Source organism: Cupressus sempervirens, chromosome 11 (genome assembly GCF_028749045.1).
Source record: "Cupressus sempervirens isolate cs-2001-9-10 chromosome 11, ASM2874904v1, whole genome shotgun sequence".
In the NCBI taxonomy this organism is placed as follows: domain Eukaryota; kingdom Viridiplantae; phylum Streptophyta; class Pinopsida; order Cupressales; family Cupressaceae; genus Cupressus; species Cupressus sempervirens.
In genome coordinates, this window is record NC_143128.1 from 808506657 (window position 1) to 808527752 (window position 21096).

The window sequence follows — 21096 nt, forward strand, 5'->3', positions numbered from 1 at the left end:
GATGCAATTTCTATCAATTTGTCCACATTACAACAATTATAGGGTAAATTACACAATATCTGCAATCATAAATTTGCATATGAAACCTTAAATCAGTGCGGTCAAACAAAACTTGGAGAATTTATCATAAAGCTTAATAATTGTCGAAAAAATCCTCTATCTGCATAGAGACACTGCAGTCTCTTTTAAGTTTTTAACGTATCCATGTTTCAACATTATTAGACTCCATCCCCACTTATTTGCAATCATGAAATAGTGAATGAGACCTGAAATCAGTACAGTTAAACAAAGGTCGTTGAATTTATCATAAAGCTTAAAAAATTGTAGAAACCATCTTCCATCTACGTAGATATGGTCAACTTTATTTTAACTTGTCCATGTTACAGGTCAATTCCACATATATTTACAATCCTAAATCAGTTTATGAAACCTTAAATTAGTACAGTTAAACAAGGCTTGGAGACCTTATCATAAAGCTTGATGACTGTAGAAGCAATCTTCTATTTAAATTTTACATAGACACGGTTCATTAATTTGGCATAAAGGGCATCAAAAGTAATATGCCCTTCTCATGAAATACTAGTAGGATATAAGTTCGTTTCCTGGTGTAAGGTCAGTACACCATAGCTGAAATCTACATCTTCTTATCATATTGCACATGCCTTTCATATATAAATTTATGAAGTGCTAGGATTGTTTAAAAAAGGTGTATCTAACAGTATAAGCACTGATAAGCCTAAGGAACAAGTCCTATGAGATGGCATGTACAGACCTAACTGTGAACATAGAAAAGTAAAGGTGACTTTTAGGCCCTACAGTTGCCAATCTGCCTACATCTTGCACTTGATATAATGAACTATTATAACAAATCAACAGCAAAAACTTTCTCTTAGTAGTCTGGTCTGCTCATAAAAGACACACCTATAATCTAAAGCTGGGATTTCTTTAAATGGGTACTCTGGGCGCTATTCTCACAGACAGATCAGTTCCATACAAGCTTCAGTTTCAACTACTGGATCAACCCATATAACAGCATTGTTTCTGTAAGGTATTAATATCAAATAATAAAGCAGAACAGAAGTAGCTGCAGATCTCGGAATAAATAACAATCAATAAGAACTGCTGTAAGAAAGACTACGGGGAAACTTTCACCAAACAAAGTGCACCTACTCATAAGAGTTGAAATCAACGAAACTTGGGATGGAAGTGTTAGTTTGAGGTTTCAAAATTCAGAATCTTGGTGAATCAATGTCGTGAATTTGAAATAAAGGCAGAGATCAGATGGGTCTGACATGATGTCCTATGCAATGCATTTGTCAAATGGTTGTCCTGAGGTTGATCGTGCAACAAACTGGGAAGCTCAGAATACCATAGTCATAAACTTACGTATCTATCACAGATCAATTCAGGTTGTTCTAAGGAACAGAGAATTTCCATAAACAGGTTTGAACTATCTTTAAAAACAATCAGCAAACAAAATTAACTTTAGAAATAAGAAATCGTCGAATTGGCTTAGGGGCAGGATTCTTCTAACGCATTGGCATTCACTTAACACGCAAAATTTACCTAAGCATTATGCTCCGCTTTGCACGTTCCTAACCTGCTACATGGAAATCTTAAATCGGGGCAATTAAACAAACCAAATTGGGGAATTTACTTGCAACCAAACATCCATACAAACACTGAAAAAATGCGCTGATAAAGGCGACCATTTTGATCAGAAAGGAACGCTGACAGATAGAGGAAAAGAAACCCATATCAGACTGCAACCATAACAACTGCTTGCATATAATGAAAAAACGCACGAATAAAATTTCAGAATATAAGGAAAGAAAACAACTAACCAATCCCTGGATCTGTATCAATAATAACTTTCATTTTCCGCTTAGGCGAGTTAATGGCATCTGAAATTCCATTGGGCTCTTCTGCTAAATCGCCGTTTAGCACCATCCTTGCTTCCGAATTTGCAGGAGTTGGACAGCCACAATACGAAACAACAAAGTCAATTCGAGCAATTTCTCTTGTCTCTTATGAAAGAGCTCGAAATAAATCGTGTCGGAAATAACAATCTAACAGAGGAGATGGAAAATTCTTCTTTATCTTTATGAAACAGAAGATAACAAATTTACAGCGACTTGTTGGTCCAACTCGTCTACATGGCATCACAAGAGAAGAAAGTTATGCTAATAAATTAATATTAACCAGGTAGTTGCACGCGAATTGAATTTGAAGATCGATTGATACGATCAACTTTTTCTCGAAGCACGGAGATGGAATTTTGGGCAGATATTTGAAAAAAGGACATTTGATGTTGTAATGGTGGCATTGGAACAACACGAAATTACAGAGCCATGTATTGGATTCGTATGCATTAGGTCGTTTAATTAGTTGAGTAAAACATTCGGATGAATCATTTAGGATCAAGAAGGCGTCATTCCTCTTATATATCTACAATAATGATGTTTGTCAATTGTTTGTGATGTCTTAAATTCATCTTTTTTGGGGATTGAATGAATGAAGGATTTTATTCTATGAGGCTAAAGCAGTCTATGGTACCCCACAGCTAACAACTAGTTTAATCTAGCTGTAATCCTTCGACTAATTCTTCTCTTTTTTGGTGTATTCTCATGATCAAGTTTGTGGTCTTATCCAACTACCTTTCTTCAAAGAGGTGGCACATAGTGTTGTTTTCTAACATCTCTAAATATACGAATCTGATGTGTGTTGGGCAATCCATGACAAAGTGATGTTATGTTTTGATTCTACGAGAACAAGTTCTTTCTAACAATTTCGTTAATGGTATCCTTCAAAAGTATGACTCTTTAAATCTAAGGATAATAATAAGTGATTGAATCTTATCAAAGAGACTTTACATTATTCGTAAATTTTAAATATATATATTTATAATTTGTTAATTGTCTTTGATGGCACTTACTTTAATTTCATTTTTTAAAATTTGATTAAAAGAGAACAAATGGTGTTTTTCAAAAGTGTTACATTTTAGATTGAAGGACAAAACTAATTGAATCTTGTCAAAAGTGGCTTTCACATTATTTACAAATTTTGAACAATCTTTGGACAAGGTCCTATTTTTTCAATATATTGATGAATTGACTATTAACACAAATGTTTATTGTTTTCACCCTAGTTTCTTATCTAAAGATTTTATTATTGATTAATTATTTTGATTAGAATATTTATTTGAGGTACATTTATCTTTGTACATATGTTTTTTTTTTTTACTCATAATAGTTTTAAAATTTAAAATTATTTTATGTATAACAATATGTATTTATAATAAAAAATGATAAATTGAAACTAAGTTGTAATTGTGGAATTTACACATCTATATACCATTTTCTTGTTAGGATTAAAGGACAGAGATAACAATTACATGCAAATATAACTAATATCAGAAAATAATAAAGAACACAAAAGATAACACAAGACACAAAGATTTGACATGGTTTGCCTAATTTTTGGGCCACATCCACTAACAACAAGTCCAATATTCTTATTATGCAGTGATTACAACCTAATTACAATATGTAATCCTTTGTGACTTAGTACCATCCCAAGAAGTTATTATCTTATCATACATCATAAAATCCCTAACCCTAAGCCATTTTATGCAAGTTTTTTGTCGCTTACAAAATTAGGGCTAGAATATTTTGACCAATAGAAAAAGCTTTGAACACCTTTTACAATAGTAAAGTCATTTAAGCTTTTAGGGGTGCTACCCCTTGACCCTACCCTATATAGCAACCGCTAAAACCCCTGAAAAAAATTGGGAGGAAATGACATCATTGGTAGTGGGGAAAAATTAACCTCCAAGTCTAATTTGGATCCACATAACAACAATCTCCCACTTGGAGACTGGTCCAACTCTAGAACAATAACCTCCCACTTGGAGACTAATCATATCAGTATTAAACTTGTAGCTCCAACTAGAATGTAAAACCACCCTAGACTCTGTTTATAAGGCCCCGCCTGGAGATCCTTGGAACAAGGATTCAATACAAGCCAAGATTAAAAAAAATTAAATAAGTATGGATGTACATGACACTCAACATACGAGGATCACAAAGATCACAATAGAAGACTTAACCATAATCCCAACAACCAATGAATCTCCAACATCACTACCAAACTGACACACTCAAAGAGAGAAATGAAAACCAAAGACGACAATAGAACAAAGAATCACAGATATGTCAAAGCATGGAAAATAAAGCCAACCCAAAGGGTACTTAAAACCCCAAATTACATTCCCCAAAAATCAATGGAGATGCCCCTGTTTTTTGCACGCGGAACACAATTGACAAAATTTCACGTGAGGAAGTACAACACGCCACGTGAGGATCTGCCTTTCACGTAAGGAAATGCTTGGCCCAACAGCCAAAACACCCATAACTAGTGTGGAGTTTTTCTCAAGGAAGTACTAAGAACTGCGTGAGAAAACTCAACACACCACACGAACTTTTGCACTCTTGTGTGAGAAAGTATAATTTCACGCAAGGATTCAAATCAACAAGCCAGAAAAACATGAAATATTAAGCTAGAAAAGGATGTTCCTCCACACTGGGGAGTATCAGATCCACAATCGAGGCATAAACATTGGAGCTATAAGATGGAAAACTGCATCTAACCATCTAACATAGTAGTGAAGGGAATGAATTGAAACAACATTGCAATGTACTGAAATAATAAACTAATTACACAGTTCCTCCCAATCGTAATAGCATCATGAGACCTTAAAGGCCCTAACCAACCCTCATGCATAACATCCCAACTACTAACTAGATAGATGGAGTTGACTTATAAGGATGTCACTACTAAAGTGTAATAGCATCATAAGAACAGGACATCTAACATGCTAAACTAAAAGCAATAGATACTCCAACTAAGCAGATAACATCATCTAAACATGATATACAAGAATTCCAATGAAAGTATAAATCACAAGAAAGCATACCCTGGAACTCAAAGTACCAGGTGAAAACATCCAACAACAGTTGCACTAGGACAATAGATCGTCTTTGTACACTGGTCCCCAGTAGTGGTATAGGTAGCTCTGCCTCTAAACCACATGAAACCTGTAGGTCCACTTCTGTCATGCTAATGGAGATAATGATCCAACCACAAACAAACATAAAGCAAACGTCTATGGCTAACACTCACACTAGACAATAATGATCATTGAACCCAAGATCATGAGATAATGTAAGTACTACAAGTCCTAGTCAGACACTCAATGGGTTACTATGTAGGGGCTGACATCATGGAGAGTTGCTTGGCATCAGAAAGCCCAAGCTCGGATCATGTGGCTCAACTCCCCAATGGAAGGCTCTCACACTAAACATTTTATTAAGTTTTATTACCACCCAGTGTTTTATTTAGTTAGCAGTTACTTAAAGCTTCTTCTACCAACCCACTAGGCAATGGTCACCAGGCTGCAAGATAGAAGCCCCCTCCATATGCTACCCTACCCTACCAATGATCATCCAACAATGAGTGCTTGTAGGCGTGCACATTCGCAACCCAACCCCAAATGATCGTAACTCCCAAAAATAACATGAAAGATCGAGCCTTGAAAGTCACTCGAAAAATGCACACACACATGCTCATGTGTGGTGCACCACCATCACAAAGATAATAACACAAGGACTAGATGAGAACACAAGCAAATATCACTCAACCAAAAACACGCTTGAGAGAATGGATGTGGAACACATCCCAATGCAACATAAAAGTGCAACAATGATCTAACTGACATCCCAACAGATGATTTAGGTCCACTACCAACATCATGCCAAGAACACTCGAGAAAATTGAGAAACATGCAAAATGAGGTAAAAACCTCAAAACTGGAAAACTTCAAAATAAAAACCCATTTGGTCATTGGGCACAAAAGCCTCAAAAATTCAATAAAATTTGGGTTTGGACATCGTATGCAAAAATTACCAACATAACGGTGTGAAACCCCAAACCCTCATCCCAAAAATTGGGAAAACGTTCATGCCTAACCAACCAGTCAGAACTAACAAACAAAAACATAAGGGAACACTAGTCCTTAGCCTCCAAATAAGTAGCTACTAGAAACAAATCCAGAAATGGAGCTAAAACATGAAAATGGGAGAGCCCTACCTGACAACCAAAAGGGTTTAAAAAAAAAAAACCAAGTAAAATAAATAATCTACTAATATAGTCAAAAGTGATGACAAAGCAAGGTCTCCCCAAGCTAGATCCAACGAGTTCATCCTTGCGAAGATCTGATGCCTATAACTCTCACAAAGAACAAAACACCAATCCTTCAAAAAAAGATTTCAGAAAAAGCTCTCAATTTTCCAAATTATAAAAGTGAGAAGTGAGGAATTAAATTACTCTTTCAATACTTATTCACTTTCCCAGTGAATAATCGATTAGGGTAAATAGCCAATTAAACTAGCTAGATTTTGAATCGATCGAAATGAAAATAGGTTATTCCAAGTAATTGGAATTTATTTATGGCAAAGCTGCCAGAAGTTAAAAATCAATTAAATAAAACCTAAAAACCCCTAAACCAAAATCACAAAAAACCTTACCAACTTCATGACAATACGAAACTCTAAATGCACAGACATGCTCACTAGTCTAATCACATAATGCAAATGAATCCAAATTTAACAAATCACTGGAAGGTTTAATTTAAACATTTTAAAAGATGCATTGATCATACAGTGATGACATTGATAAAATGAATAGTTGAATCAATAACTCCATGTGTCACTACCTGGAATATGAATCCTGCACACTAAAACACTTGATCAATTGAAATTGCATATAATATCATAGTTGAAGCAATAAATGCATTGAATATCTAATTTAACCATTTACTCAATTATATTGATATAATCCATTTACATCACTCACGTTCGCATAAAACATAATGAAGTAATAATGAAGTAAATATCCGTAGCATAAAATCCATCACATAATAGAATCAAAGATATGTCCAAATACTAGATAACCAGATATCATCATAGACCTACTGTCATCTTAAAATGGTATCAACATGCAAATATAATAAACTGAACAACATAGTAGTATAACACGTATGATACTGAAATCAAAGTATAACATCCGACCCTCGGGTCATCTCAAATGAAACATAACAAGAGTATCAAGTATCACTCAAATCAAAATATAACAATGTTCAGACTGCAAACATGAGAGGCATTATACTGTTGTTTTTATTATGTTCAGTCTAGAAGACCAACTGAAGTTGAAGGTGAGTTTAGCTTCTCCCTTGTCACTACCTTTGTAAATATATCTAATGGATTATCATCTATATGTATGTTGTCTAACTTAAATTTTCCATCATCCAAAACTGATTGAATGAAATAGTACTACAATTGTATGTATTTTTTCTTTGAGTGAAAAGAAAAATTATTGGCAAGATGAATGACACTCTAGCTTTTTCTAAACAAATTAGTGCCCCTCAGTGGGTGTCTCAGTTCTTCCATGAAGAATTAAAGTCATATCATCTCTATGGCTACCTCTGTAGCAAAAACATGCTCTGCCTCTATAGTGGATAAAGCATTCACCTTTTGTAACCAAGAAATCTAGCTCATTGTTGTCCCACCAGTAGTAAATACATATCCCATAGTACTTCATCTGGTATCTAGATGCCTTACCAAATATGAGTCAACATAGCCTTGTAATCAATGCTAGAGGCCCAAAATGTAAACATTTACATGATGGACCTCTCAAATATCTGAGAATCCATTTGACTGTATTTTAATGCTCAATCTTAGGATGAATCATATACTAACTAACAATTCTCAACACATCTGTAATATCTAGCCTAGTGCATACCATAGCATACATTACAATACCTACAACTAAAACATAAGGTACCTTGGACATTTATCCTCCTCTTCTTATATCTTTGGACACATCTCCTTAGTCAATTTCAAATGACTAGGCAAAGGTGTGCTGAGAGCTTTGGCAATCTCCGTATAGAAATTTTGCAACACCTTCTCAATATAATTAGCCTGAAATAAAGTCAAATTCTTCTTTTTGTTATCTCTACAAATTTTCATACCAAGGATTTGTTTTGATGCTCCCAAATCTTTCATAGCAAAAGAATGTGCTAATTGTTGTTTCAATCCCTTAATGTGATATATGTTAGACCCAACTACAAGCATAATCATTAATAGATAAACATAAAATAATGTAGTTGTCATCATTCAACCTCTTTAAATAAACCCAATGGTCTAAATGACATCGAGTGTAACTATGCTCATTCATTAAACTGTCAAATTTAAGATACCATTGCTGAGGTGCTTGCTTCAAGCCATACAATATTTTCTTCAATTTGCACACTAAATTCTCCTTAACTTTGATTTCAAATCCTTATGGTTGTTCCATATATATTTCTTCATCCAAATCACCATGAAGAAAAGTTGTTTATCATCGAGTTGTTCCAAATGCAAATCTTTAGTAGCCACAATACTTAAAATAATATGAATAGAAGTTTAAATCCTTTTACAACTAACCTAACTTTAAATCTTTTCTTACATTCATCCTCTTCTTTTAGCCTATAAACCCATTTATTCTGTAAAACTCTTTTACCTGCAAGCAACTTGCATAAATTCCAAGTTTAATTTTTAGTAAGGAGTCCATTTTTTTTGTCATTATAGACTCCTACTAAATCTTTGTATACACCTGCATAGCTTCATCATAAAATTCTAGTTCACTAGTATATGTAAATAAAATAGAGTTCAAAGAGAGAGAGATAACATTTTTGGAGGCCTACTTAGCCTTGTATACCATCTAACATTCACTAGGATTTGTGGTATTTGTCGTTGATGTTGTTGTGGAGAATGAGGGACTACTAGAGCATCATATTTTGGAGTATCATCCAATACTATATAATCATTTTATTTCTTTTCATATTGCTATAATAGATCTTTGTACAACACTTTCTCAATGAATATGACATCTATTCTTCTTACAATTTTATGATTTTTTCAAAATCTCAAAGTCTGTAGCCAAATTCATCAATATCCTATCCAATAAATACACATTTCTTAAACTTAGCTTCCAACTTGGTTCTATTTTCAAAATCTATATGTGCAAATGCTTCACAACTAAAGGTTGTAAGAAAATAAAGAACTCACCATCTTACTAGTCCATGCTTCCTCTGGAATACCACAACCTAAAGGAGTATATGTTAGAAATAGGGATTATTGAGGTGGGGGTGGGGGGGAGTGGCCGGGGGTGGGGTAAATTAGTAATCTACAAACTATAGTTGCCAAATAGATATTATTTCTTACTTTAAACCATGCATAACAAAGTAATAAAGTAATGTTGAATAGTAATAGTAACAATGCACAAAGATAACTCATAACACCATAATTTGTTAACTAGGGAAACCCTGGCCAAGGGAAAATCCCAATGGGGATGACACCCACTAGATAATATATTGATATATAAGTTCCTTGTTAGAGGATGGACCCTATTAAGAGTCAATGAGAAAATTCAGTATAAGGAGTCCATTTTAGGAGACTTTGAATCCCTGTTAGGAGATTCCAACCCTGATAGGAGTTGTAGTATTGTAGATACAAGATGAGCCCATTGCCCAAACATGCACTTCCAATTACAAGAAGAGCTCATTGCCCAAACAAGTAATTAGACTTCTAGAGTATAGGCATTGTATCTTCTTCCTTGACTGATCTCTGATCTTCAACTCGATCTTGGATCACAAAATAGCTCATACAACTTCACATATATTGCTTTCACAAAAGTTCGCATGTAATCACAATTACAAGATAGCACTTGCAAACACCATCACAAATCACTTACCTTTCTTATTCAAAGATTTTGTTTGCATAAATACCATGCCTTTACACAAATTTATGTTGGGTTGGCTAAGACCATAATCTACTTTTCCAATTTAGGGTAAACATCTAGGATATTGGCCCTAATTGGACAAGTAATTATCTTGTAAACAAAATAATCGTTTCCTTCAATTTTGTTGTCCTGTTTTGCTTTAAACATGATTATCTCTATTTCATATAGTCCATACTTACTTTTGAGGTCATATACATCATCACCAACATGTATACTATCTCCATCTAACTTTGCTAGTCATAAAATGACGTTAGCAACAAGTTATAAACAAAACAATACACTGTTGTAAACTAAATTCTATACTTAGACAATTTTCTGATTACCAAACACTAAGTATCTTTATTTCTAAAGTTTCTTGTAAGCATGTACATAATGTTTTGCCATAAATGACAACAATTACATATCACTATTAGTCAATTGTCAACAATCTCCCCCTTTGGCATTGATGGCAACAAAATAGGGAAAATTGGCTAAGTGACAAAAACTTAACATACCAACAAAATAAACATATAACATTAAATCTATTATAATTTGTCCAACTTTACATATGCTCCCCATTACAATATGCTTTACAATTTTTTGCAACTACTCCCCCTTTGACATCAATGACAAAGGTCAAAATATTAGGAATCTGTCCAAAAAATGTTGTCCTTTCTTATGTTGATATGATCTTCATGTAATCATCAAAGTTTTCCTTTAGACTATCTATACATTTAGTTTATGTCTCCTTGGTGGATTTAGCTGAGGCGAGTATTGCACATAAAGCACATGATGCAATCTCAATTGCATTAAGATCTGAATACAAAAAGTTAGAATATGTGTCCTTGGCCTTGACACATTCCTCCAAGTGTTTTTTAATGAAAGATATTTTCAGAGCAATAGATTCTCTGAAATATGATATCCTCTTCAAAATTTGTTCCTTCTAAAGTTCCAGTTTCCTAATATCATTGTAAATACTGGCCACTTGTCCTTCAAAATCATCTACTTTGCAAGATGGATGCTGGATATGGATGGATAAAGCTTCTAGCTCACTCATCTTTCCTTCTATCTGACTATCAATGTCTTTAGTTAGTTTGTATGATAAGGTACACTTGACATACAAGGATTTCCCATCCTGTTGGCATTTTCGAAGTTCCTTTATACAAGTATCAAAATTAACCAAATCATTCTTGATGTTATGACAGATGATGCTAAACATGTTAGCATCATGGGAAATTTGTGCCTTTGCCTCTATCACATTGAACAAATTAGTAAACTCTTCATCAAATGATTTTAGCACTACTTGTGCCCTCTATTCAAGATCTGATTTAGTGTGTTGTAATGCCAAGGTATTGTGCAGTCTATCAATAACTTCCATTAAAGTTCTTTGTAAGTTCTTCACTTTCATGTTCTTCTCAATAAGCTTTGTTAGGGATGAGATCAAATCTGTTTGATCATCATTATCAGTAGCTAAACTAGAAATAGAGAGAAGAGTAGATGAACTAGATGGTTTAGTGTCATCCTCCCTTTGTTTCTTAGCTGCCTCTTTTACTCTTCTCTCTTCTTCTTTCTTTCTTTTCTCTTTCCTCTCTTTCCTTTTCTCTCTTTTTTTCCAATCTCTTCTTCTCATCTTCCTCAATTTTCTTTCTCATCTCTTCTTATGAAATCCTCCTCTTTTCATCCTCTTCCTTTCTTTTTTTTCTTCCTCAAGAAATTTTTTCTTGGCCTCCTATATTTTCTTCTTCTCTTCTTCAAGTAACCTTTTCTCCTCTTGAATCTGTCTCAATTTTTCCTCAATATCATTGTATCTGGTTCATTAAGTTCAAAACCACCAAGTGAATTGGTATCCTCAATGTTAATGGCAATATTGGTTTGATCAATTTGCATGGTGTCACTGCTTACTAACACTTCTGAGGTTCTAGGTGTTCAAGGAGATGTTTCCTTTGACTCTATCAACATTTGACTGATAGATGTCATAGTCTCACTTCTTATTTTATCCTTTTCACCAACCATAAATAGAAATGGTTTCAATTTATTTATCAAATACGGTGTGAGGTTATTCAAAAATCTTTTAATCTCTTCTTCTCATTAGTCTTACAAATAGTTCTAAGCATAGATTTTCAAAGTTCAACATCTTCTTCCCTTGTAAGAGCCTTCTTCTAAAAGAGTCTTTCATAGACTTTCTGGTTAATTATGCTCTCAAGATCCTTCAATTTTAGATTGTTTTCTATAATATATATCACAATAGATATATCAATTTGATCCTTCTCAAAACTATTATACAAGTCATAAATTGTGTTCATCTGAACAAAGTTACCTTCATTAGCAATAGTTGTATTGATTTCTCTATCTTCGGCTTCCAGGGTTGCTAAGCTTTGCCTGTTGATTGCTTGGATGGAGTCACTTTCTTTACTTTCTTAATCTCTCATTCTTCTTCCTCTTTATCATTGGACTCAAAAATTGTCAACAATATTTTCTATCTTTTTCTTAGTCTGGTGGCTTGTTGTTTTACTCTCTTTGTTTTAGTACTTACTACTTCCACCAATCTTTCAAATTTACTCTTAGGTTCATTGGGATGCACATCTAACACTACTGCATATGGAATGCTCTATTCTAAAGATGTCTCTGCAATAGATACTGACAAAGGTTGAATATTTAGTATTCCTTGCTTCATTGTTTGCCTTACAGCCTCAGACTCACTTTCTGTCATTCCAGCCTCTGATAATGCCTTCTTCATTATAGACTCTATCTTTTTGTGTGATCCCTTCTCCAAGGTTGCTTGATGAGCTGACTATGTGATCTCATCATAAGTACCAAATTTGTATTCTGCTTTGTTTTTATCTGAATTCAATAAAAAATCAATATAACCAATTGCTATATCATCATTTAATTCATAACTCAAGGGATCAAGAAATGTTTCCCGAGGTTCCACTGCTTGAATATAGTATGTATCAACCAAAATGCAAATGTCTTCCTTAAATCTATCTAAAATTGTAGGTGCAATTTTGAATCTTTGTTTCATTTCATTATGAAATGTTCTCATTATTAGGTTGCCACTGTCCAATATCTTATCTATATGATCCCTTCTGCATACTTTTGTAATCTTCTCCATTGTACATTTGTCACTACTCATTATTTCTATGATTGATAAGTAAGGAAATCTTTTAAGTACATGAAAGAATATGTGATTGGTCAATGACTGGAATCTAAACACACCATTCTTTGTCCTCTTGATCTTTTCTAGGTTTTCTAAGAGTTTCATTCTCAGAATTTCACTAAGATTCACTTGTTCCTTCTCTACAAAAATCTTATAAGTTGCATAGATGAATCCTGTTGAAATTTCATCAATCTTTGAGCTTGCACAAATAGAAGAGGCAATAATTCTACTTAAAATTTTTACATCATCTTGCTTGATGGTGTTGATCAACATAGCCTTTCCATTATACACTACTTTAGTATAACTCTCAACCTTCTTTTGACCATTTTCTTACCTATAGGTACATTTTCTTGTTTACTAGGACCAGTTACCTCATGAATAAGGTCTACAAAAATATCAATTACATTATCTTGCATCCATAATTTACCATCATGTATCCTACTCAATATGATCCGTGTCCACTTATTTGTGTCTAATTCATGGTAGAAGTGATGTTTAAACAAGTCTAGTTCCCTTGGATGTTCAAATCTGGGTTTCATAGTCATGTCATGGTTGAAAACCAATTCCATATCCTTGTTCATGAATTCACTACCAATAGACTCAAAAAAAATGTTGAGTTAGGGTTTCCTTGAGTAGGTTTTATGGAAACAATCTTTAACTTAGGTCTATCCTCATTCTCAACATTGTGCACTACTGACATATCCATGATTCTATCAATTATAAACTTTTACTGAACAAATTTGCAGAAAAATGATAAAATACCTCTTTCCAAAAATAGGGTTCACTCAAAATTGCTCTGACAAGTTGCTTTTGAGTGCTCTTTGCTTTGGATGAATTAATAATGAAGTGAAAATCAATTCTGTAATCTATTTATTCCATCAACTTAATCTTGCATTACTTGCGTACTTTGCAAACACAAAAAAGCTATTAATTACATTATGTAATCAAATAACTGCTCAAGATCATCTATCTGATCTTCAGATGTCAGCTAAGGTTTTTCATAGCTAGTTTCCATCATGAAAAAACTCTATTGAACTTTGCATCATGAAATTATTTGTAAAAACATACTTTTCATCTTCTATTACAGAATTGACCTTTTTTCTATAATACCAGTAACTCAGAATTCCTTCATAATTTTCTTAGATGAGCTCCAAATTACAAGTGAGCTTAGGTACCATCTAAACATAGCTGGATACACCTTTTCCTGACTTCACTACCTCTAGTTCGATCTCTAAATGAAGTTTTCAAATTTTGATGCTGTGAACAAGCTTAATTCAACTTAATTGAATCAAACTCAACAACTGACTTCTATCTTCCTGTTTCATCATCATCTAGCTTTTCCTTTGAGATATCTACTCCTTTTACAATGTCTCATTAAGTTCTTCTCAAAGTTCATTAACAATGTTTCTGTGTTCCTCATTGGCTCAGTTACTTTCGAAGTTGCTTTCACGGTTCCTTCTGTCATTTTTGACATTCTTTCCATTATTCCTTCTATTCCCAAGGTTTCTTCCATTGTTCCTTCTATCTCCAAAGTTTTTGTCCATTCTGCAATACTTTTTTGTGTGTCCAAAGTTGTTGCATAATTTGCATACTAGTGCTTTGCTTCTAGGATTCTACTAATCATCAGGTGCATGACAATTCCGAGCAATGTGTCCTAAGTTGTTACACTTATAACACATGATCTTTCTTTTGTCTTCATAAGATCTTCCTTCTCTTGATGTCCTTTCATTAGATCTTCTTCTATCTATAGGGTTAGTATTTCTAGACATTCTACTATTTCTTTTCTCACTATCATACTTAGGTTTCCTACAATCAATTGCATTATGACCCATACCATGACAATTATGACAATAAAATTACTTAACATGATTAAATGATTTATTTATACAATCTCTTTTCATATAACCTATTTCATTACATAAAAAGCACTTACCTCTAAATTCATACCTAGTTTCCTTAGGAGATGCCACTTGCTTTGGTTTATCAAAAATTTCAACTTCCTTATTTTTCTCAATTTCTTTAGATTTATCATTCAATCTTATCATCAGATTTGTCTTTAACTTTTGGATTTGATCTAATCTCAAGTTTCTTCACAGACATGTTAATTAGATAACCAAGACTAGTCTTATCAGAAGTAAGTCTCTGTATTGACATTGAATCATCAAGCTTTTCTCTGCTAGAATAAAGCTTCTCAAGTTGTTGCTTGCACTAAGTTAATTCACCTTTCACAATAGTATTATACTTATGGAGTTCTTCATGATCTTCTTTTAGTGTTTCAAACTCAGATGTTTTCTTTGCTAGACTCGCTCTTGAATCTACATTTTTAATCTTCAAATTAGATTCAACTTTGCTAGGATCATTTCTCAAAGTCAACTTCAAATTTGTAATCTTCAATTCATGCTTCAAGATCTTGTACTCTATCTTCAACTTTGAATAATCATCATCACTAGTTCCAGATTAGTAGATTCAGGCTTGGATTTGAGATGTTCAATCTTTTCTTTCAATTGGCTGATGTATACTTTGGAGTCTTCATATATGTCCTTCAGCTTATCTCTTTCTTCAATAAGGAGATCAATTTGTTCAAGAGCTTCTTCAAGGTTCTTCATCAACTGTTCCATATCCATAGGGATCTTACTTAAGCTATTAAGCCTCTTCAAAGTAACTAAGCTCTAATACCAATTGTTAGAAATAGGGATTACTAACGGGGAGGTGAGTCAGTAATCTACAAACTTTAGTTGCCAACTGGATATTATTTCTTACTTTAAACCATGCATAACAAAGTAATAAAGTAATGTTGAATAGTGAAAGTAACAATGCACAAAGATAACTTATAACACCATATTTTTTAAACTAGGGAAACCTTAGCCAAGGGAAAACCCCGGTGGAGGTGATACCCACTAGATAATATACTGATATATAAGTTCCTTGTTAGAGGATGGACCCTGTTAAGAGTCAATGAGAAAATTCAGTATAAGGAGTCCCTGTTATGAGACTTTGAATCCCTATTATGAGATTCCAACTTTGTTAGGAGTTGTAGTGCAGTAGACGCAAGATGAGCTCACTGCCCAAACATGCACTTCCAATTACAAAAAGAGCTCACTGCCCAAACAAGTAATCACACTTCTAGAGCATAGGTACTGTATCTTCTTCCTTGACTAATCTCTGATCTTCAGCTCAATCTTGGATCACAAAATAGCTCATAAAACTTCACATATATCACTTTCACAAAAGTTCACATGTAATCACAATTAGAAGATAGCACTTGCAAACACCATCACAAATCACTTACCCTTCTTATTGCAATATGTCCTTTGTATAAATACCATGCCTTTACAAAAATTGTTTCTTGGTTGACTAAGACTACAATACACTTTTCCAACTTAGGGTAAACATCTAGGATGTCGGCCCTAATTGGACAAGTAATTATCTTGTAAACAAAATAATCATTTCCTTTAATTATGTTGTCCTATTTCGCTTTAAACATGATTATCTTTGTTTTTTACAGTCTTTACTTACTTCCAAGGTTATACATATCATCACCAACATGTATACTATCTCCATCTAGCTTCTCTAGTCATAATATGATGTCATCAACAAGTTATAAACAAAATAATACACTGTTGTAAACCAAATTTTGTACTTAGACAATTTTTTGATTACCAAACACTAAGTATCTTTATTTCTGAGGTTTCTTATAAGCATGTACATCATGTGTTGCCATAAATGATAACAATTACATATCACTATTAGCCAATTGTCAACAGTATAGGGGCCTACGTTGATCAAATATACAATTGTATTGACAGTCTCTTCCCACATGTTTAAGGGCAGCCTAAAAGGTAACCTCATGCTCCTTGCAAGCTCTATTGTTGTCATGTTCATGCATTCGACCACTCAATTTTCTTATGGAGTCCTTGGAATAGTTTTTGCTTACAAATATCATTAGAGAAACAATAATCTTCAAACTCTTTGTCACAATACTCACCACCATGATTAGATCTAAGATATTTTAATATTTTACCAGTCTCAATCTCAACCAAGCATTTTCAGTTCTTAAAAGTTTGAAATACATCAAATTTATGTCTAAGCATAGAGATCCATACTTTTATAGTTGTATCACTAATGAATGTAACATAATAATGAAAGCCACCAAGGGAAGAAACCTGAGTTGGTCCCCATACATCTGTATGCACAAGCTCTAATTTTTCATTTTTCTTTTCCTTCTCACTCTCTTTTGTTTTCCATACACAAAATTTTCACAAAAATCTATATTGAAATTTTTTAGACATGGTAAAATTGTCTTTGAATGAATTAATTTCATATTTTTTCACTCATATGCCCAAGTCTGTTGTATCATAGTGTTTTTTCAAAATCCACAATAATTATTTGATGTTATTCCTTCTCAAATGAAGCAATTGTTCCTGAATACTGATTTTTTTCTAAAATAATTAAAGTAGAAGGAATAGTGTGACCTGTAAATATATAAGGTTCCTACATTCACACATTTTTTTACTACTAAGGAACCTTTTGAAACCTTCCAATTTTTATCATTAAGAATGGTTGTGCAACCTTCATCACCAAGTTGCCCTATTGAAATCAAATTCTTACTTAGCCTTGGAATAGGTCTTACCTCTTGCAATAACCAATGATTCACATTCTATAACTTAGTCTTAATTTCCCCTTTCCAACAATCTAATAGGGCTCATTATCTCCCAAATAAACTAGACTAAAATTCTGTTATACATAATCAAGAAAATAACCTCTATGGGGTGTAGCATGAAATGAAGCCCCTTAATCTTAAACCCATGAATCGTCATCATTCTCTAAAGAAAGAAGTAAAGTGTCATCTTTAGATTATTATTCACCACGTTTGCCTCATTGTTTCCATCTTGTTTGTCTCCTTCATTGTTCTTCCTAGACTAGTGTTGTGGTATTCACAACACACGCCCCATTCTGAGTCCGGAATGGGGGCCCCCTAACTTTTTTTTCGACTCCTGACTCTCATTTCGAGAATCGGGAGAAGAAAATTAGTTTATTAGTTTATTAGTTTAAGGCCACGTGCGCGCTGCACCGCCACGCCACGCGCGCCGTGTCACCGCGGTGCTCTCATGGGGGTGCGCGCCTTTAAAGGCCACAAACACGCGTGGTGCTGCGCAAGCCTCTTGGTTGCGCGCATGTGGCGCTTCGCTGCGGCGTCCCTTTTGCGCAGCACACGCAGCCGCGGCCACCACCCTCACTTTTTTTTTAAAATTATTTTTTATTTTTTATTTTGTCAAAAAAAAAATAATATAAATTTTTTTAAAAAAAAATCATAAGTAAAATAAAATTGGTTTTTGAGTATCATTTTTTTTAATGTGTTTTATGTATCCAGTAATTAATTATTTTTTCTTTTTGTGACGTGCAGGTAATACAATCAAATGGCGTCCACATCTGGATCAATAGCAAAGCCAGTCGTATACAAGTTTCAAGGCGTAACCCCGAAGTCATGATTACATAATGAACACTCTGAGATCAAAGACACAGAACTTGGACACACGGACTTGGGAGAATTTTTGAGGGTTTGTAACAACCCAACTGAAAGATCTTCTTTGAGATCCGCCTTAATACAGTCTGGATTGGTAAATGCAGCATCACATCCTGAGGCTGTTCAGTCAGCTGAATTGATCATGACCTTATCCCAACATTTTGTTCCCGAGGAAAGGGTGGTAAAGAGTGTCACTGGGGAAGTAGTCTTGGATCTATGACTTGATAATATCGAGAGAATCTTTCACTTACCCAGAGCTGACTAGTTTATCAGGCTTTCATATGAAGCAGCTGAGAGGTGGCATAAGGATCATCACCAGGAGGCCATGGACATTATATATTCCTCATACTTCATTGAGAAGCCATCTCGAGGAAAGACAATCAGCAAAGTAGATATGGCTCGAGGATATATGGGCGATGACATTGGATATTCAATCATTCTCCTGAGCAGAGTTATGGGACTGCTGGGAGCAGGTCATCTCGCTCCATTCATGGTTAACTTCATCGAAACCATCAGACATGCAAAGATGCCACTAGATTGGGCTACCACACTTAGTGAGAACTTGTGTAATCAGTTGTAGACAGTAAAGGACAAGAAGAAGTTCTATATGACTTCTTATGTGATTTATCTACTTGCAGCAAGGGCCATCGACTATCCTGGGTTGTACAAAAAGGGCAGTATGCAGGATCCCAACGCATGGCCTTATATAGTTTATCCTCAGCTAGTTAAGAAAAAGTTCTCGTCGCAAAGCAAAGAGTACCAGATTGTGAATGATGCCTTTATCTTCGCCATCATTTGATTCATCGAAGGCGACTGTGGAAAGAGATTGTCTGATGAGGCCAAGGCACAAATCATAGCTCTCGGTGCATATTTTATCTAGTTCTGGACATTCACATACATTTGGGTCGGTGGTGCATCTATCCATCCAAAGAAGCTCCCAAGGTACCCAAGTGATAAGTTGGTTCTGATGGAAATTTCTCGGCAGATTGAGTCAGCCTACGAGAGGATCAAGAAACAACGAAGGCCTTGTTGGGATTGGCCTTTTGTAAAAGGGGCATACCAAGTAAAGAGAAAGCAAGATGTCTCGACCTTCGAATGGGAATGGGAGAACTATTCGCTTGAGGAATATAACTCTCCCCGGCCATTCTTTGATAGTGTTGGTAAAGTGGAAAATTTGGCAGGAAAAGAATTCTACCATGAGGACGCTATTGAAGATCATTAGATGAATGCCACAAACAACTATGATGTCCGTATCAGGGACTATTGTAGAATGACTTTGTATTTAGCAGAGAAGGCTCTCCATTTGACCATCCCGGATGAGATAAGGATACAGGATTCGCAGGAGCTATTAGATTCCTTATTTAATACAGATAAAGTTGGCAAGAGGCCCATTCTGAATGCAAGAATTGATAGAGAGGAAGGGGATGATATTAATCATCGAGCAAGACATGTCATCAGAATGACAAAGAGTTGGATCAAGAAACCCTTTCTGCTTGATCCAATTCCAGATACAATAATATTCCATATACATGCTTGCCCAGAAAAGGTAAAGGGGAGGAAAGTCACAGTTCCTATCTTTGCGCTCCAGTCTCCTATTAAGCCAGAAATGGTCTACCAACTTGATCGTCTAGTGGGATATTACCATCCACCAGAGAAGAAGAAAGAAAAGAGGAAGAGAGGCTCTCCTCAGAGGATCTAGACAGAGCATGTTGAAGAATAGGCCCCTTTGCAACAACATGAATCTACTCTCCAGGACTCCCACGACTCTGGGATTTCTCATTTCCAGGTTGATTTTCCATTGCCTCCTATTTTGTCAAGCCAGCAAGGGGAGGGAGAGATTCTAGAGACATCCATTCCTCCGATGCATCAAGAGCTCGCTTCTCCTATGGTTCCATAGAAGCAAAGGAGGGTCAAGGTTAGAATGAACAAGAGGCAGAGAGTTCATAAAAGATTAGTGCCTAATCCCTCTGTTCTTGAAACTATTCTCGAGGAATCAGATGAGGATGAAATAGAGTCAGATGGGGAGGAAGAACAAGTGCCTCTACAAGGGAGAACCCGACTTGCCAAAGCTACAGAATTGGAAAGAAAGAAGAATGTCACAAATATCCCACCACCCACCCAAGCTGAAATAGTAGAGCTCTCTTCGTCAAAAGATGAAGTACAACGATGGGTGAATGAGCAAGGAGAGCTAGGTGATAATATTCTCTCCATTCCAGATTTTGATTTCATGCCAGTGGGTACAGAATTGGTTGGAGATAAGATTAGAGATACTCCTACAAGTAAATCTCAACAGCAAGATGGGATGCAGATGCCATTTGAGACACAAGGTCCTCATCCAATGCCCCCATCTTCACCTCAGTCTATGATGGTAGATAGGGTTTCAGTGAAACCTCCACCTCCAAATTCAGAAGAACATGTTCAAAAGGAATCATCATTACAAGGAGAACCAGAACCAAGGGTTACTAGTGAGCCATCAAAAGAGGCACAGGTAATGGAATGTATACAACAGCCTTCTTAGGAAGTTGAGGATCAAACTACG

At 34.9% G+C, this 21096-nt stretch overlaps 1 protein-coding gene across 1 annotated transcript in view; it reads right to left on the bottom strand.

The window, feature by feature from the left end:
- URH1 (uridine-ribohydrolase 1) overlaps positions 1-2453 on the bottom strand; it is a 76512-nt gene extending 74059 nt beyond the window's left edge. The window contains exons 1-2 of the mRNA XM_089811964.1: positions 2203-2453; positions 1845-1955 (exon numbers count right to left, since the gene is read on the bottom strand). Coding sequence (XP_089668090.1) covers positions 1845-1955; positions 2203-2326 — 235 coding nt within the window. The 5' untranslated portion in view covers positions 2327-2453. The remainder of the gene's footprint in view (positions 1-1844; positions 1956-2202) is intronic.
- Positions 2454-21096: the final 18643 nt, after the last annotated feature.